Source organism: Myotis daubentonii, chromosome 2, assembly GCF_963259705.1.
Source record: "Myotis daubentonii chromosome 2, mMyoDau2.1, whole genome shotgun sequence".
NCBI classification, from domain to species: Eukaryota; Metazoa; Chordata; class Mammalia; order Chiroptera; family Vespertilionidae; genus Myotis; species Myotis daubentonii.
The window spans coordinates 199,873-217,143 of record NC_081841.1 but is presented as its reverse complement, the minus strand read 5'-3'; the positions used below and the strand labels follow the sequence as shown (position 1 = coordinate 217,143).

Here is a 17,271-nt window from a genome sequence, read left to right as displayed (position 1 = left end):
CACAGAATAAGTCCTTGCCTATCTATTGAGGAGTCTGCTGCCTGGGCCATACACCCTCCTCAAGCTGCCACCTTCCTGTCCCTTCCCCCCTGTGAGCCACCCTGCATACTTCCTTCACTCCGCCATTTGCTTAGACTGCCCAGAAAAACATGAATCAGGAATAACGGGAGGAGTTTGCCAGGCTGAGGAAGGGCACAGGATTCCGGGCAGACAGTTCAGTGAAGGAAAGGCCAACTTTAGTGGAGAGTGTGTCGGGCTCAGGGCTCTTGGGGAGTGACAGGGGAGACTCAGAGATCAGATGAGCTGGGATGTGAGGGGCCTGGAGTACCCTGCCCAGCAGAGGGAGGTGGACTGTCTCAAACACCCTGGAGAACCCAGGCCCAGAATGGGCTCTCAGGACGCCCAGAGATGCCAGTCTGACCTGCCCATGCCCTTGTGCTTTTGAAACTGGTAACTGTTCACCAAATGTTTCCTTTATATCCCGGGCACACAGCTAGACTGTATTTCCCAGCCTCCCTTGCAATGTGAGTCCTGGTTAGAGGGATGTAGATGGAGGTGCTTTGTGTCACCCAGGCCAGGTCCATAAAAGCCTCCCATGAGTGGTCCTCTGTCTTGCCCTATATACCTGCTAGAGGTTGAGCCCAAGGCAACTTGGGAGTGACCCGAGGAAGTCAGGGAGGGCTGTCAGCACATGCCTTTGAATAATGTCTGGAGCAGAGTCTGTCTCAGCCAACTGAGCAGGAATTAAACTTCTATTGAGATTTCAGGGTGTATCTGTTGTGACTAACCGTAACTAGTACAGATCTGCAAAACCATGGGGCACAAGGAGTTTGTTTGGGTCTGATGGGTGCTCACCAGAGGTTTATACCCTAGTTGTGCACAGTGGTTTCTCTTATTTTAACCCAGAACAGGTCAGATAACTTTGGCTGAATTTTACCATTAATTATAAGTCAGCTGATAAAAACTCTGCTCACTGCTGCTCTCCCAGGGCTGGGCAAGCTGATGTGCCCAGAAGCCCACCCAAACGGACATTTCCCCAGGGTAGGTTACACAGGCACCGGAAAGGCAGCGGTCTGGGAAGAAAGCTCTGCTATGGAAGGTAACATTTTGTGAGCACAGGTGTACTTTTATAAACCTCTCAGGGAGACTCCCAAGAGGTTAGGAGCCTCTCCCTGGGGTCCTCCCATGCACTTTCAGGGTTTTAACTTCCTTCAAAGCTGTTGCCAGGAGCCTAGATCTTAGCTTTTTAAAATATTTTATTTATTTTTAATCCTGACCTGAGGATATTTTTTCCATTGATTTTTAGAGAGAAAAATAAAAGGGAGGGAAGAGGAGGAGAGAGAGAAAGAGAGGGGGGGAAACATTGATGTGAGGGACCGGGGTTGGGATCAAACCTGCAACCGAGGTACATGCCCTTAACCAAGAGTCGAGAGACCCTTTAGTCTTTGGGCCAACGCTCTAACCACTGGGAAAAACTGGCCAGGGTGATTTCCTTAGCTTTTACTTTATTTTTCAAGAATCCATGAATATTTCCTTTTTAAAAACATATTTTTTATTGATTTTTTACAGAGAGGAAGGGAGAGGGATAGAGAGAAACATCGATGAGAGAGAAACATCCATCAGCTGCCTCCTGCACACCCCCTACTGGGGATGTGCCCGCAACCAAGGTACATGCCCTTGACCGGAATTGAACCCGGGACCCTTCAGTCCGAAGGCCAACGCTCTATCTGCTGAGCCAATATTTCTTATGGACATGTCAAATTCAACATTTAAAGAAACCTCATTTAATCATCCAATTACCCAAAAGAGAAAACATGAATTATCTTCAATGTCACCCTATCAGATTTATCAGTCTTACCTTTGATGGTCTTGGCTTCCTGATCCTCAGTTTGAGTTCTGTCATTTCACCCAACCCTGCCGCCACCATGAGCAGCACCCTCTGAGAGTCCCTGCTTCTTATCCTTACTGCACCCCACTTTGTTCTAATATCCCCATTAGCCAGAGAAATTCCCATTAAAATTTAGGACTGATTATGTCACCTCTGCTCTAACCGCAGCGGCTTCCCCCATCATTCAAGGAAGCTGGAGTCCAGCCTACAAGCCCCGTGATTCCCCACTCCACCTGTCCCCTCCTGCTCTTCCCTCCCCAACTCCACCCCAGCCACAGCCTCCAGTATTGCCTCTCTATTGTAGCAGGCACCACCCACCTGGGAGCCCTGGCTCCTGCTGTCCCCGCAGCTAGGAATCTCTGCCCTCAGTACCCACATGGCTCGTGCCCTCATCTCCTTGCCTTTGCCACTTGTCCCCCTCCCCCACTGCTCCCATCCCCTTACTTACCTTTCTCTTTAGCACTTATCACTCTCTGACTTGCTATGTAACTTATCCTTCTTGGTGACTGCCTGTCTCCGTACTAGACTAAGCCCCACGGGGAGGGGTACTTTCTGTATTTTGCTCACTGCTGTAGCTCACTGCCTAGCACACTGGCACTCAGCAAGCACCTGCTACATGGATTATTCCAAAAGCCCCCTGGTCTCCCTGCCAGCCACTCCATCCCCTGACCCATGCCTGCCTCACCTAGCAGTGAATTCCACGGGGGTAGGTGGTGCCTTGTTCACCACTGAATCCCCAGCACAGAGCCAAGTTGGCGGGGGGTGTTCCATAGACACTGGGTTCCTCAGAGAAGGCCCAGGACTATACCTGATTCACTGTGGGTTTTAGCACCTACAGAATGATTCACTCAAGCATGCAGCCACAGCAATGGAGTGCCTACTCATACTTGCTCTTTTTTACGTAATTTATGATTTTTTGAGAGAGAGAAACATCAATTTGTTTTTCCACTTATCTATCTACGCACTCATTGGTGGCTTCTTATATGTCCCCTAACCAGAGATCCAACCCGTAACCTTGCTGTCCTGGGACAACATCCTAACCAACAGAGCCACCCAGCCAGGGCTACTTGTACTTTCCATAAAAATTATTTTTTGTTTATTTTTAATGTTGCTTTAATAGAGAAGCTGACCTGAGGGAAGCCACATATGTTGCTGCAGACTATCCTGTGTGCCTCATGGGCATGACCCCCTGACCCCTGACCTCAGGCCTGGCTGCAGCACCGAGGGGAGGCCGAGGCCCCACGAGGATGTGCTCGAAGTCAGAGGGGTGCAGAGGGTTGTGGAGGCACGCCTGTGCAGAGGAAGCAGGCGGCCCCACTCCCCAGCAGACAAACAGAAGTGAACTCAGGGAACAGGTGAAAGTTCTGAAGCCATAATTTATTCCAAGTGCACATAGAGGGTGTGGACAGTGACCTCAGCAGAGACACACACTTCCAAGCAGGTAAAAGCCGTTCAGTCTCCCAGCCTCAGCCCCTCCCTTGCCACCTGTCTGGCCTGAGCTGGGGCAGGGGAGAGCCTCCTAGTTCCCACACAAAACACAGGAACCTAAGGGCTGAGGGATGATCCCACAGCCTTATCTTTATTAGTATCTAGCGAGAAAAAATCGAAAGTCCCTCCCTGCTCCAACCAACCCCACCTCCACCCGGTGGGTCCTCAGGGAGCAGTGTCTGCCTGGGGAACGCCCGCCGCCAGAGCTGTCCTTGGAGCCTGGGCACCTGTGCATGGCCACCCCTGGGGCCTGCCAGCTGACCACAGGCCCACTCCTCCACACGTGGGGACGGAAGGGCAGCTGGCACTTCCCCAGCCCTCAGCTGTCAGCCTTGGACACTTTGAAAAGATCAGCGATGTCCAGCAGAGCTTGGCGGATGTGGTTCCCAAAGCGCTGGGCGTTCTGTGGGAGCCAAGACTCAGACCCTCTGTCCCCACCAAAGAGGACTCTCCCTAGCCAGGCAGGGCCCAGGGTGGTGCCCCCTCCTCAGGGCTGAGTGGGAGCAGGAGACTCACCGTCTCTGAGCTGGAGAACTTGCTGGAGATGTGGAAGAAGATGGTGTTCTCACCCGCGATCATGTAGGAAACCCCATAGCCGTCATCCGCCACCTGAGGCAGCACCGGGATGAAGAGGTAAGCTAGACTGAGCACCCGAGGCCGAGCTGAGGCTGCCTGGGGATCCCCACAAGATTCCCAGGAGGGCCCCACACCAGCTGCTGCATTTTCACGTTTCCTGAGGTCAGGACCACACTTAGGAAACAGTGTGAAAACCAAGAGCTTCCTCCCCTCCCCCACCCCCCCATCCAGGATCTCAGCTTCCCTCAGGAGGCTCCAGGTCACCGCCTCACTCCGGGGGTGTCTCTAGAACCCTGACTGACTAGCCCAGTGAGCGTCTCAGCGGGAGAGCTGTACGCAGAAGGGAAGCCGGCCTGGCGCGGTCCTGCTCCAGAGGGGTCCCCGGCACCTGCTTCCACGCAGGGCAGGGCCACGGCTGTGTTCCTGATCTGGTCTGACCTTGAGGCCCTGGAATCCCCACTGAAACCCCCGGGCCCCGTCCTATCCACTCACCCCCCTTCAAGGTCACTTACCGGGCCAAAGCCGCCACCAGCGCCCAGATGATTGGGGTACTTTTTTGGGTCAAACATGCCGATCTGGAATTGAGCAGTCTGGCTGGTGGAGAGGCGCCAGGGTTCAGAAAGCACCTGCAACGGGAGGCTGCAGCCTTCAGAGACCTGTGCTCAGTGCACACCTGCTGACAGGTGTTGTCTGAGCACCTGCATGAGCCAGGCACTGTCCTGGCTGAGAAAGCAGGAGGAACACGGTACAGGACCTCCCTGACCGCTGCCCCACCCCCATCAGTTCTCACCATCACAACATCTGCACAAAACGGCTGCCCCACCCACCCCTCTGCCTCCCCTCCTCCACCTGTTCCTCCATCGGTTCTGCCCTCCCCTCCTGCTGTCTGGACGCTGGAGGTCCCTTCCACAGGAACGTGCTGCCAGCTTGATTCCCCTTAGCTTCTTCACTTTCCTCAGGGGCACCCGTCACCCCTGACATGCTACACGTTCGTCTGTCCATCCCCCTCACAACAACACCAACTCCATGCTCAGTGCCAGGACCACAGGCCTGGGAGGTGTGGAGCGGGAAGCCTGGCCCAACCCTCCAGGAGGCCTTGGGGACAGGGGACACACCCATCAACGGAACTGACCTCAGCCAGGAAAGGGGAGCTGACCCCCAGGTACTTGGAGACCACGTACAGGCAGAAGAGGTGCCTGTCGATGCCAGCCCCCGTCATGGCCAGGCGGTACAAGTTCTGGTGCTTCTCTGAGGCTTTCCGGAAGAGATTCTGGAGGTCTGCTTTCTGGGGGGCAGAAGGGAAGCAGTGAGCAGCCCTGATCCTCTAGGTAGCATGAGGCAGAGGCGGGGGGTGTCACCTCACCGTGTGGGACCCCTGCACCATGGCCTTGACGAAGGCTGTGGACTCGTTGGTGCAGGAACGAACAGTCTCGGTCCGTCCTTCCCGGAACAGTCTGGTCATCGAAGCTTCGTAGGTCAGGCAGAACTTGCCCTTGTCCTGGGAAACACGGAGGGGTGAGCCTAGCAGGTTGCGCCCGGCGCTGCCTGCACGGTGCCAGCCCGAGGGCCCCTACCCGGAAGTGAGCCAGCTGCAGGGCGATCTGCACGAAGGCATCGGGACTGGTCCGGCACTTCTTGATGAGGCCTTTGCCAAAGGGGAAGAACTGGAAGCAGTACAGCTCCACGTCGTCGGCCAGCGCCTTGGCCACCTGGTAGGAGCTCTCAATGGCCGCCTGGCACTGCGGAGACACAGGAGGGTCAGGAGGCTGTGCTGGGCGGTCTCAGGGCTCTCAACACCTTCGGGGGGAGAGAGGTACTGACACGTGCCCCGTGAACAGCACAGCTTCTCTAACCACCACTGGCCCCGGACGTCCGTTCACCCTGTGGCCAATCTGGACTGGAGAGCTCTGCCACACCCACTGGGGCTGGGCTGGAGGGGAGGGGGCCGCAGAGCATCCAGGTACTTGTCACTCGCCCATGCCTGTCCCCATTCCTTCTGGGCCTACGCACCCGCTCAGGAATGTCCCACTGCAGCCGCTGAGGCGGCGTCAGTGTGAGGTTTGGTTTGCCCACGCAGTGCCCAGTCTCCGTGTAGCCCAGGTGGAAGACGTCAGTGCCCAGAGCAAACTGCAGGGAGAAGGTCGGGCTCAGAGCTGTCCTCGGCCCCCGCTGTCCCCCACAGCCTGCCCCACAGGACTCCTCTCTGGCCTGTTACCTCCCAGAGGTGCCCCATGACAGGAGCGTCTGCCCACGAGTGTTCCGTGTTGAGGCCCAACTGGGCATTCTTGAAGGCCACAAGGGTGAAGGACTTGTCGAACCACCTGCGGGAACAGCAGATGCGGTGACGACACAGGCTGGGGGAGGCTTGGTTGCAGCGGGGCGGGGCTGTACCTGTTGTAGCAGTTGCCGTGCAGCAGGGCCTTGCCGTAGAGGCTGAGGCTGGCCTCGTTGTCGGGGTCATAGCTGTGAGACTCCTCGTCCAAGACCACAAAGAAGGCGGCGCGCTCAATGGCATCCAGAGCAGCCCTGTTCTTGCCGGAGCTGAAGAAGCTCTGGCGCGCCTGTGCCCACTCCGCTCTGGGGTGAGAGCAGGTGAGTGCAGGGCCAGTCGGGCCAGGGACGAGGGCACCACCCAGGACCTGGCTGGGCCTGGAGCTGAGCATGGTGGGCTGCCAGGCTGTCCCAGAAGGTGTCCCTGCCCCCTATGCAACCCCCTCGCTGCCCCCGTTAGAGGTTATGGCAGCCACGCCGCTGCCATTGCCACCGATGCCCTCACCACCGCGGGCGCAGTTTGCACAGGGGATGCTGTGCCTGGCGCGCCTCTTCCTCAGTCATGCCTCTGGCTCCAAGTCCTGGGGTGGGGCCACTCAGGCCGCAGACAGGGTACCGCCCGCCCCGGACCTGGCTGTGGCTGGGCCAAGCCCCTCTCCCCAGGAAGACATGCCACTGGGATACCTTCCGCCGGCAGTGAGGGCCGCCAGCCGCTCCTCCCCGGGCTGGGGCGGGGAGGGGTCATCCAGGATCCTCTGGAACTGCAGCTCCAGGTCCCGGGGCTTGAGCAGGTTGGAGCCCTTGAGCAGGTTGGAGCCCTCGTAGAGCCACACCTTGAAAAAGCGGCCCTTGTGGTAGACGGCCACGTGCCTGCTTTCGTTGAAGTGCTGCAGCACGTCTGTGACAGAGCCAGGGCGTGGGCAGGTAGCACCTCCCTGCCGGCAGCCCTGGGTGGGGCCCACCCGCCATGAGCCTTCCGTGCCCGTGTGGCCCCTGCTGAGCCAGGCCTCCGTCTGGGCCTTCCTCCCCTCCCTCCACCAGGGCCTGTGCTGGCTGCTCCCATGCCTCTCGTTTCTGCCAACAACAGTCCTCAGGGGCATTTCACAGAAGAGGAAACCAAGCTCGAGGAGACAACCCAGACTCCCAGTGTCAGAAGCGCAGGCTGCTGCTCCTGTCCCGGCCAAACCCCGCGAGCTGCCCTCCCTGTCAGTCAAGGGCGGCAGCACCCCTGGGGGTGCTCCTCACTCAGGAGGCCTGCCCTGCACAGGAGCCGCGCAGCGGGGACTCGGGGTCCCAGCACTAGCGTCATGCCTGTAAGCAGCAGGCGGCTTGTTTTGGTAAAAAAACTGGCCATCTTGACAGTTACACCCCGAGACAGCGGGGGTGCTGGTGACAAGCAGGTGGCAGGACCTAGGTGTGGCGGCCCATAGCCGGGAGGGAAGGGGCTCTCCCTGACGGCCTCACCACAGACGCTGTGGCCGTACCTGTCTCCTTGCCCGGGATCCGCGTGGTGTTGAACATCCTCTCCATCTGGTTGGAGCACATGGGCACGATGCCCAGTGCCATCACCTAGGAGGGAGGCACAGCATGGCTAAGACAAGGCCTCCTCTCCCTCCAGCCCTCGACCCCAACACAACTCACAGGCTTGATGTCCTCGCGGTCCAGCTTGCGGCGGTATGTGATCATGGCGTGAACGATGTTTCCCAGGCGGGCAGCCTGCACGTCCGTGTTCTTGATGAGCACAAAGTCCTGCGAGAGAGAGCCGAGGCTGCAGGGCAGGGGCAGCCTGACAGGTGTGCGGTGCCACCTGGTTTCCCTGCTCGTGGCCTGAGGGATCTTGTCCCTTTTCCCCAGTCCATCCTGTGCTCACTGTCAGGTGATCCTGCCAAAGATGAGATGCCCACCTGACCCCGTCACTCCTCGGCCCCAGCTCTGACCTGAGCTGTTTTTCCATAACCTATTTGCTTGTGTGCTTTTTAGTTTGCCTTGAGAAAGGGGTTCCCGCCACTAAAAACAAAACAAAAAAAATAAACAGCTTAAAACCTCAGGTACAGATGAGTTGTGTGTGAGTTTCAGGGAGAACAGGTGTGGGGAGGAAGGGAAGGACAGCATGCGACTCAGAATGAGCTGTGGCCTAGCCTGTGTGGCTCAGCGGTTGAGCATCATTCCATGCACCAAGAGGTCACAGGTTCGATTCCTGGTCAGGGCATGGGTTGCGGGCTCGATCCCCAGGAGGGGGTGTGCAGGAGGCAGCCTATTGATGTTGATGTTTCTCTCTCATCTAAGTTTCTATCTCTCTCCCTCTCCCTTCCTCTCTAAAACCAATAAAAACATATTTTTAGAAGGTGAGCTCTGGACAGTGGGAGAGCACTGAGGGCACATGGCTGTATGCACAGGCCGGTGCTGGGGCGGGACAAGGGCCAGTCATGCAACACAGGGGCCAATGTGGCCTCCCAAGTGCTGAGAGCATCAGCTCTGGATCCACAGATGTCACGCAAGCCTGTCCAAGGGACTCCCTGGTAATGGCATCATGGCCAGAAGGCCACTGAGGGAACCCAGGAAGGAAGTGACGGCGCCTGGGCTGGACAGCGAAGTGAGCCCAAGGGACCCTGCAAGGGGCTACTGGATTCTCCGGACCCTCAGTATCCCATCGCCCCTCAGTTGCTTCCTGACTATTCTCCGAGGGCCTCCCCCATCTTCCCTTTCCTTCAGGCCTCACCCCAGAATCTCCCCTTGTCTGCGCAAAGGGCCACCAGGGCTCAGGACACGTGGCTACCTCTTACCATCGCATAATAGTTGCTGTTCACCATGAGGGGGTTCCTGCCTCGAAGGTAGATGTATTCTTCCCACCAGTCGCTCACCTGCGGGTGGGTGCGAGGTTAGGGCTGGGGTAGAGGGCAGGTTGCAGGCAGCCAGGATATGAAGGGGGTGAGGGTAAGCCCAGAAGGGGACTCACATAGTTAGTTGCCCACCACGACTTGAGTACCAGGTACTTCTGCAGCCTGGGGGCAGTCTTGTCCTGGAATTCCTTGGCTAGTATCTCCATGCGCTGATACTTCTTGTCATCCAACAAGGGCCGCACAGACTCCAGGTACTATCGAGCCAGGTTACTGTCAGTGTGGGGGCCAGACAGCAGTGGCTGCTTCTGTCCAACCCTGTTCTGACCCAGCCCCAAATCCACTCTTTGAAGGGGACAAGTCCCGAGTCCAGCCTACCCTGCCCACCATGATGCCTGACACCGGCCCTTACCCGCTGAATGGTGGCTTGCACGCTGGGCACGGGAAGCTTGGGCAGGGACGTCTGAAAGCTGTACAGCATGGGCCGCCCACTGGACAGAAGGCGGACACAGGCCTGGGGTGCAGAGCAGAGTGTGTCGGGCTGGGAGCCAGGGGACAGAATGGAAACAAACTAGCCAGCACCCGAGGAGCCGAGTCCCAGCTCTCAGAACTAGGACAACCCACGTGCAGGCACCGGTGCCCCTGCCTGTCCCCTCCAGCTCAGGGCCCCAAAGGGGGCGCCCAGGTCTCAGACCAGATGCCTGAAGCCCTCCACCACTTCTGCTCACCGCCCAGACTTTGGTGCTGCGGCTGGTCTGGCCATGCATCTCAAACATCCACCCATGGTAGGAGAGCAGCAGCTTCAGGGTTTGGCGGAAGAAGAAGATGCCCACGACCCAGACCCCCGTGGAGAAGATGGCCATGCTGACCACTGCCCGTGTCTGTGGGGTCTGGTAGGGGACATACCTGTCGGAGGAGGGGAGAGGGGAAAGGGCTGCAGGGGGTGCAAGGAGGCCAGCCTCAGGGGAATTCTAGCCCTGCACCCTCCACCGCTGTGAACCATTTCGGGGGAGGCACCTTCCTGGGCACACTCACAACTAAGTGCAACACACACACATACACACACACACACACACACACACGGACTAGGGACTGAGATGATGGTGGCCCAGGGGAGGACTGCTCCTACAGCCTCTAGTTGCTATTGCCCTGTGCCTGCCCAGCTGAGGAACCCTGGCTTTGAGGCTCACCCAGCCTCTTTTGTGGCCTTGCTCCTCACCTCTCAGGGAGGTGTTTCTGGATGTAATAGACCAGCCCATTGGAGATGTCCACATTGCAGTAGGAAGAACCCACTGTTGCCATGACGACAGCCAGCCAGCTGGTAGGGCTGCCGGGATACACACCCCGAAGGATGCCATTCTGTGGAGCAGAAACAGGCATGCTTACCGGCAAGCAAGCACCTGTGAGGTCCTGGTCTTCGCCTGGGTTTTCTCCTTGGTCACCTGCCTGCTGTGTTCTTACTACTTCACCCTGGTTTCCCCTCCTCCACACCTCCATACCTGCAGCACCCAGTTACTCAGCGCCTGATGCCACTTCCTGCACACCCGTCTCCCCCCCACACCTTGAGCACACCTCTGGTTTCTGCACTGCTGGAGCCTGTCCTCAGCCGAACTGCCAGCCAAGCGTGGGGTGGAGGACCTTGACTACAGAGCAGCGGCTGACACCTGGCCCCGCCTCTACAAGGCTCTGTTCTGCACCTGCCGGCAGGAATAGGCCAGCAGACCACCTGGGCGCACCTTGATGCGAATCAGGCGTTTCTTCCAGGCGTTGATCTCAGTCAGGTAGAGGTGTTTCAGGGCCTCCCGACTGAGCCGGAAGTCGAACCCATCTGGGGTCACAGTGAACTGGAAGGCCACCGCCTGGTGCGCTTCCGCCATCCTGGGGGTTGGCTGGCAACTGGGAGGGAGCAGAAAGGTGTTCGGGTGGGCTCGGGTCTGCCCCGCCCCCAGCCTGCCCTGCCCCCACCGAGCTAGTGGCCGCCCAGCCAGCGGCGCAGGCCCGCCCGACCCCGGCCTCCCAGCCCTGCCAACGGCCGGCCGGCTGGACGGTGGCAAACCCTCGCGCCGCGTTCAGGGCAGGGCCCGCTGCACCGGCGCCGGAGTCAGCAAGGGGGTCAAGGCCTCGAAAACGTCAGGCTCCCGTAGGGCAGTGAAGGGCGGCCTCGGGTGGAGGCGAGGTGCCCGGGGCAGCATTGTCTTCCGGAGCGCGGCGGGGTCCGGGGCCCCCCTCCCCGACCGCAGGGGGCCCGGCGCGTCCTCGCCACCGCACTGCGCTCTGGGCCGCCCGGGGGGCCCTGTGTTGCCCCCCACTCCACTCACAGCTCGGGCGCACTGCTGCCTGCGTGTGGGGCCGGTCGCTCTGGCCCGTGTCCCCGCGTCCTTCAGGCCGGCCACCCCGCCCCGCCCTCCCGGGAACCTGACACCCTCTCCCAAATTTGGGTTGAGAAAACAGATGCGGGGCGGCAACCAGAACCCTCCCCTCCATGGCGGAAATCGGGAGTGGGAGGGCAGCTTTCCGCAAGGTGAAGATTGCTCAAAGGTCTGGGGACCCGGCGGAGGGTGGGGGCGGGGCTCTGGGTCTCACGTGAGCGGGTGGCATTGGAGCTAAAAATAGTCGAATGTAGGGGAAAGGTCACCCGTGTCAGCCGTGCGGCCTGTGCCCTGATCTCCCGGGCGCAGGGCTGAGCAGCCCCACCAAGGGCGCTCTTTGCACCATTACTCCGAGGATTTATCACTTCTAAGCTGGACCCGGGGCGAGGGAAAAGGGAGGGGCCTCCCATCGGCGGAATGGACCCGGAACCACTTTCAAGCCCAGAGCACTGAACAGCCATGCTTTTCAGGAGGGGACACTGAGGCTCAGAGCAGTGGTCACTTTGTCAGTCTGTGTGCATCCTTGTTGGTACTTTTGCTGGACTGAGCGGGGCTAGAATAGGGTGTGAAGGAAGAAGCTCGTTTATTGTTTCAAGGTACACAGCCCAGGGGTTCCCGCTCCTGGGGACCTGCTCAAACTGGGGGAAGAGATCACCCTCCTTGCCCATCTCACTGGAGGCTCGGGGGTCCCCAGGGCCTCCTGCTCTTTGCCCCTCCCCCCCAAGGTCCTGCAGGGGAGGCTCTGGGAACATCCAAGCAGCTGTGGGGTGGAGAGTCAGGATGGGGGTTGGAGGCTGGTCAGCTGCCCCTTCTGCTGGAAGTACAACTGGAACCGAGACTGGGCGTACTCCTGGGGAGGAGACCACCCCACACACCGGTGAGCAGGCCTGGGAGGAGTTCCCACAGCCCCCATCTGCCCACAGCCTCCCAGGGCTGCCCTGAGGCAGGACCAGAGCCTCTGCAACTCCTCCGCCCCCACCTAACTGGCCCCCTGGGTTACTCACCAAGTAACCGAACTCTATGGTGGACATGGATGCCTGGAGGATGGACCAGAGACCCCAAAAGAAGTGGGACGCCAGAGCATACCTGAGGGAGGTGGGGAAAGCAGGGGGATTGGGAGCACTTTGGGCATCGCCTGAATCCCAGAGCCCCAACTTCTCCCCCACTGCCCTAACCCCTACCGTCCCAACTCCTCCCATCAGCCTTGCTCCCCAACCCCCACTTGGCACTGGCACCGTCTACCGCTTCCGAGGCCCCCTTTCCTCGGCACCCTGCTCTACCCGGCCCAGCCGCCTTTCCTCACCGATTAACCTCTACCAGCAAATCTTCTTCCAGTTTCCTCTGCTCCTCTGGGGAGACGATCTCGCCTTTCTTTGCCTCTGCCAGATAATGGCGAATAAAGTGGAGCTAAGATCAACAGACCAGAGTCAGGAAGTGGGGAGCATGGAGCACTTCCTAGTTAACCCCCTTTCTCACCACTCCATCTAGGCTTCACCTTCCTGTTCACAGGCCGAGTTCTACTCCCCAGCCTCCAGCCGCATACCTGCTGTCCCTGCGTGGGGTAGTCCGCAGGCTGTGCTTTGTAGAAAGGCCACTCCTCGTGCGTATAATCATAAACCCACTCACAAAAGTGGTTCCCAATGTCAAAGCCCCTGGGGGATAAGGTGGACACTCAGCCCCCAAACCTGCTGGGCGGCAGAGCTGGAGGCCTGGTCTGAGATCGGCTCGGTGAGGACAGACCCACGGGAGGCCATGGGTCTCACCTGTGGTTGTAGCTGCTGTACTCAAAGTCGATCAACATGATGCTGTCGGCATTTTCCGGCTCTGAGAGCAACAAGATATTCCCTGGGGGATGTAGTGGGGTACTGGTCACTCCAGGGCCCTCGGCCCCTGCACCTTAGGGTGGAAGACTCAGATGACGTTTCCTACCTTCCTGGATATCGTTGTGGCAGAACACTACCGGTGATGGGGTAGAGTCGAGCAACTTCCTGCAGGGTACAGGGGCACGCGTCTGAGTAGGAGTGACCAGAGGACGGTCAGAGCCCCCTGCGCGGCCCCTCAGGCAAAGCCCGGGGAGGACACCGCAGGTTCCCGGAGCACCTCCTGCGCCCTCTGTCCCCTTGCCCTCCTGCCCGCCCTCACCTGAGCTTGCCCATCTCATCCTTCAGGCTATACATCTCCAGCAGGTTCATCTGGGGGAGGCCAGTGGGGGGCAGGTCCAGGATCTGCTTTAAGTACCTGAAGTCCGAAGAACAGGATACCCTCACTCCACTGTCCCTCTCCACCGGCTCTCGTCTACCCCGGGCCACGCTGTCCCAGCCATTTCCCTGTCACTGCGTGGCTTCTTGGCAAACGTCTGGAAGCCTGTTGTGTGAGAGGCCATGCGAGGCCCTGGGACACCGGATCCACTACGTGGCCAGCCGGACAGTCACGGACACGTTGTCAGAGCCCAGCCTGAGGCTCCAGCCAGGTGAGCAGGAGCCCTGCGGAGGCCTCTGACTCACCGCTCCATGGTCCCGAACAGCCAGTGGGGCTCCTTGGTGAAGGGCATCTCCATGCCATGGAACCGGGCCATCTTCGTGGCGATGGCTGCTGACAGCATGGGCTCTCGAAGGTCTCGCGTTTTCAGTGGCAGGCTCTGCACCCAGGAACCTCTCAGGGTGGTGAGGGGGCGGGGGCAGGAGGGGGTAGGGATGGGGCAGCGGGGGAGGTCAGGGTCTCGCGGCCAGGGACCGGAGGGCAGACACCGGGAAGGGGCAGGGGGCGGGGGAAGGAGGTGCCTCGTACTGGGATGTACTGCTCCAGCCGGCCCTCTGGAAAGACTCCGTAGAGCTGGGGCCCCAGGGACCGCTCCGCAAGGATGGCGAACATCACGCTTTCAAGGACCAAGGAGTCCACGCCCTGGAGCAAGATGGACAGCGAGGGGCGGGAGTCGCACGGCCAGCGGCTGGGCAGCGCGGAGGGTCTGCGTCCCGCTCCCAGCACGGCGCAAGCTTCAGCGCACAACCCGCGAGTCCCAGCCCTGAGCCTCGGCGGGGCGGTGCCGCCGGCCAGGCCCCGGGGGCAGCCCTCGCTCCGGCCTCACCTGCAGGATGGCCCCGTACAGCCGCAGCAGCACCTCCCGCGGCTCCTCGCCGACGCTGGGCAGGTGGTCCGGCAGCGAGCAGCGGAAGAGCAGGTTGCTGAGGCCCCCGCTGCGGACCACACCGGAGTCTCAGCCGCCGCCGGCGCCCCGCCCGGCCCGTCCTCCCTGCCCCGCACGCAGCGGCTGCGGAACCGCGGGGCATCCTCGGAGCCCGAGCCCGCCCCGGCCCGCCACTGGCAGGGGCTGACCCCTGACCTCCCACCTCACGGGGTCAACCCGCAGCTCCTCCGGCCGCACCCGGCGCCACGCCCCGCCCAGGTACTCCCGGCACCACTGGTGGGCTCGGCGCTCGGTGTCTCGCGACTGCGCGGAGACCCGCCGCTGGTTCGGGGCCGCTTTCGGGGACTTAGGCTGCCGCACGCTGTCCTTGGCCAGGCGGCCGCCGACAGTCCCGTCTCCAGCCACCGCAGTGCCCTCAGCCGCCATGCCGAGGGCTCGGCCCGGCCCAACGCCCGGCGCGCTCAGCCTCTTCGGCGGGCCCGGCTGCTCCCGGCTCTGCTTCCGGCCCGCCGGCGCCCTCCGGTCGCGCTCGGGCCCCTCCGGCTTTGTTCGGCTCCTTGCGGCGCCACTCGGCTCTCTCCGTGGCCCTGTCCCGAGCCCTTTCCGAGGCCAAATTCTGCGCGTCTTCGCTTGCCCCGCCCCTGCCCGCTCGCGCTCTGGGCGGGGCCGCTGGGAAAAAGGAAGCGGCGTCGCCAATCAGAGGCGTCCTGAGCGGAGTCACGCCGGCCAATTGTCGTGAGCGGAGGGTCACGCTGACCAATCACGTGGGTGGGTGGTGCGTCCTAGGAGTGCGTGGGCGGGTGTGTTTAAGGGAAGACGGGCTTCGCTGGGAACCGGAGTGGACCGGCCGCCCTGCGTCTCCCTGAGGCTGCGGCGCGGAAGCGAGCCCTTGTGTGAGCGTGGCCGGTCCCGAGCGTGGTCCCCGAGGGGCGGCTGAGCGGGCGTGGCCCGTGCAGGTGCCGAATAAACACTGGATGTGAGGAAACACTGTGACCCTTGGGACAATTCTAATGGCGCCACGAACCTTGGATTCCTAACCGCCGCTGAGACCCCTTGTCGGGTGAAGCTCTTGTCCTGCTTGAACCAGTGCCCCCGGCCCCCCCACTGCCCCTCTGTCTCCAGACCTAGAACCAGTTACAAGACCTAATCCAGGAGGGAAAGGCTCGGCCGCCGCGGAGCGGACACTGGAGCTGCGCCAGGTCCCCTGGGCCTCCTGGGCCTCCTGGGCCTCCTGGGCCTCCGCTGCTGCCCGGGCAACCACAGGCCTTGGCCCCGGGGATCTGTGACGGACAGGCCTGTTGGACGTGGCGTGTGTGCGCGCGCGCGCGCGTGCGTGTGTGCGTGCGTGTGTGTGTGTGTGTGAGTGTGTGTGCGTGCGTGCGTGTGTGTGAGTGTGTGCGTGCGCGCGCGCGCGTGTGCGTGAGTGTGTGTGTGTGTGTGCGTGCGTGTGTGTGAGTGTGTGTGCGTGCGCGTGTGTGCGTGTGTGTGTGTGTGGTTTTTGTGGGGGATGGGCAGCTGGCGAGTGGTTTGATTTGAATAATCAGAGAGAAATCAAGAATCGGTGACCCGAAGATGACTGTCGGTTGCTGCAGCGGGAAATCACAACCCCTCGCCCTAAGTCTGAGCCAGACCGGAAACCTGCAGCTCACCGGCTGAAAGGGAGGCCTGGTCCCTTCCAGGAAGGATCTTACCATGTTACCATAAGTATATACAAAAACGTTCCTCAATCCTTCCCCAAAGGCGCCAAGAGCCTCTTAAAGCAACTGATTTACCTTGGAAAAGGGACCCTCCAGACCTTTCAGGGCTGTTAGATTCAGGGTCTGCGCTGATATTGTGCAGGACCCCTGAAGCATGGTGAGCCACTGGGTAGAAGAGGGGTTCTGGGAGTCAGGTGATGAACCTAAGCCCTAGGGTTATGTTTCTGGCCCCAGTGCACACTTGGGGTGGTTGTACCTCGCTGCGGGCAGAGCCTGTACATGGATTCCTGGCCTGTAGGATGAGAATTATGGTAACAAGAGCGAGGGGAACGCCTGGAACTCCCCAGCGCACTCACCCAATCCAGGATAGTAAATCAGAAACAGCTGCCATGTGGGATTGCGGAGGTTGCGTCACTCTCAAAGACAAAGTGGTAGCCCCTAGTTCATCCCGTTCCGTTCACCTGGATGGCCCTTGCAAAAGCCAGATGGATTCAAGTAAATGATGGTGGCCCATCCCACAGCAGCTGTGTCAGATGAGGTGTCTTTAATGGGACCGATGAACATACCTCTGGCTTTGATCAGGCACTTCTTGGTGTGGTGAATAGTCTTTAAAAATTTCTAGTTGTGAAGAGTAAATTTCCAAAAGCAGTTCACATTAATATGAGAAGGAGAGCCAAACAGATGCATCGTCTTGCTTCACGGCTGTTGTAACTCTCTGTCACAGCATAATCCACTGAGACCTTGATCATCCAGGCATCCCACATAACATCGATGACATGCTAATTGGACATGGTGCAGAAAGAAGTGACAAGTGCTCTATCCTTGGTAAGACAGTGCATGCCAGAGAATGAGAACTAAGTCCTCAGAAGTTCTGGAGCCCGTCAGCAGTGGGGTTTTAAGGGGTGCAGTGTTGTAGGGCAAACCGGGGCATCGCCTCCAAGATCAGGATATCGCTGTGTCTTGCATGAAGAAGGCGTGGCACTTGGTGCAGCTCTGGATT

The 17,271-nt window shown here is 59.8% G+C and overlaps 2 protein-coding genes across 3 annotated transcripts; both read right to left on the bottom strand.

Annotated features, from left to right (window-relative positions):
- Positions 1-3,244: 3,244 nt before the first annotated feature.
- CPT1B (carnitine palmitoyltransferase 1B) lies at positions 3,245-12,748 on the bottom strand. 2 transcript variants are annotated; one of them, XM_059681265.1, is made up of 20 exons: positions 12,733-12,748; positions 12,434-12,515; positions 10,797-10,956; positions 10,280-10,419; positions 9,789-9,966; positions 9,473-9,574; positions 9,180-9,317; positions 9,007-9,084; positions 7,865-7,972; positions 7,708-7,792; positions 6,908-7,121; positions 6,344-6,529; positions 6,168-6,273; positions 5,963-6,079; positions 5,527-5,691; positions 5,316-5,450; positions 5,085-5,237; positions 4,465-4,578; positions 3,893-3,985; positions 3,245-3,779 (listed from the first exon to the last, which is right to left on the bottom strand). In XM_059681265.1, exons 3-20 carry the CDS (start codon positions 10,935-10,937, stop codon positions 3,696-3,698), a joined length of 2,337 nt encoding a protein of 778 aa, XP_059537248.1. In that variant the 5' UTR covers positions 10,938-10,956; positions 12,434-12,515; positions 12,733-12,748; the 3' UTR covers positions 3,245-3,695. The 2 variants fall into 2 exon arrangements, with proteins under 2 accessions (XP_059537248.1, XP_059537247.1); XM_059681264.1 differs by lacking the exons at positions 12,434-12,515; positions 12,733-12,748 and adding an exon at positions 11,379-11,858.
- Positions 11,996-15,190, bottom strand: CHKB (choline kinase beta). Its single transcript, XM_059681266.1, has 11 exons — positions 14,777-15,190; positions 14,515-14,623; positions 14,217-14,330; positions 13,934-14,067; positions 13,572-13,667; positions 13,359-13,417; positions 13,193-13,274; positions 12,973-13,081; positions 12,733-12,836; positions 12,434-12,515; positions 11,996-12,279 (listed from the first exon to the last, which is right to left on the bottom strand). Exons 1-11 carry the CDS (start codon positions 14,998-15,000, stop codon positions 12,205-12,207), a joined length of 1,188 nt encoding a protein of 395 aa, XP_059537249.1. The 5' UTR covers positions 15,001-15,190; the 3' UTR covers positions 11,996-12,204.
- Positions 15,191-17,271: the final 2,081 nt, after the last annotated feature.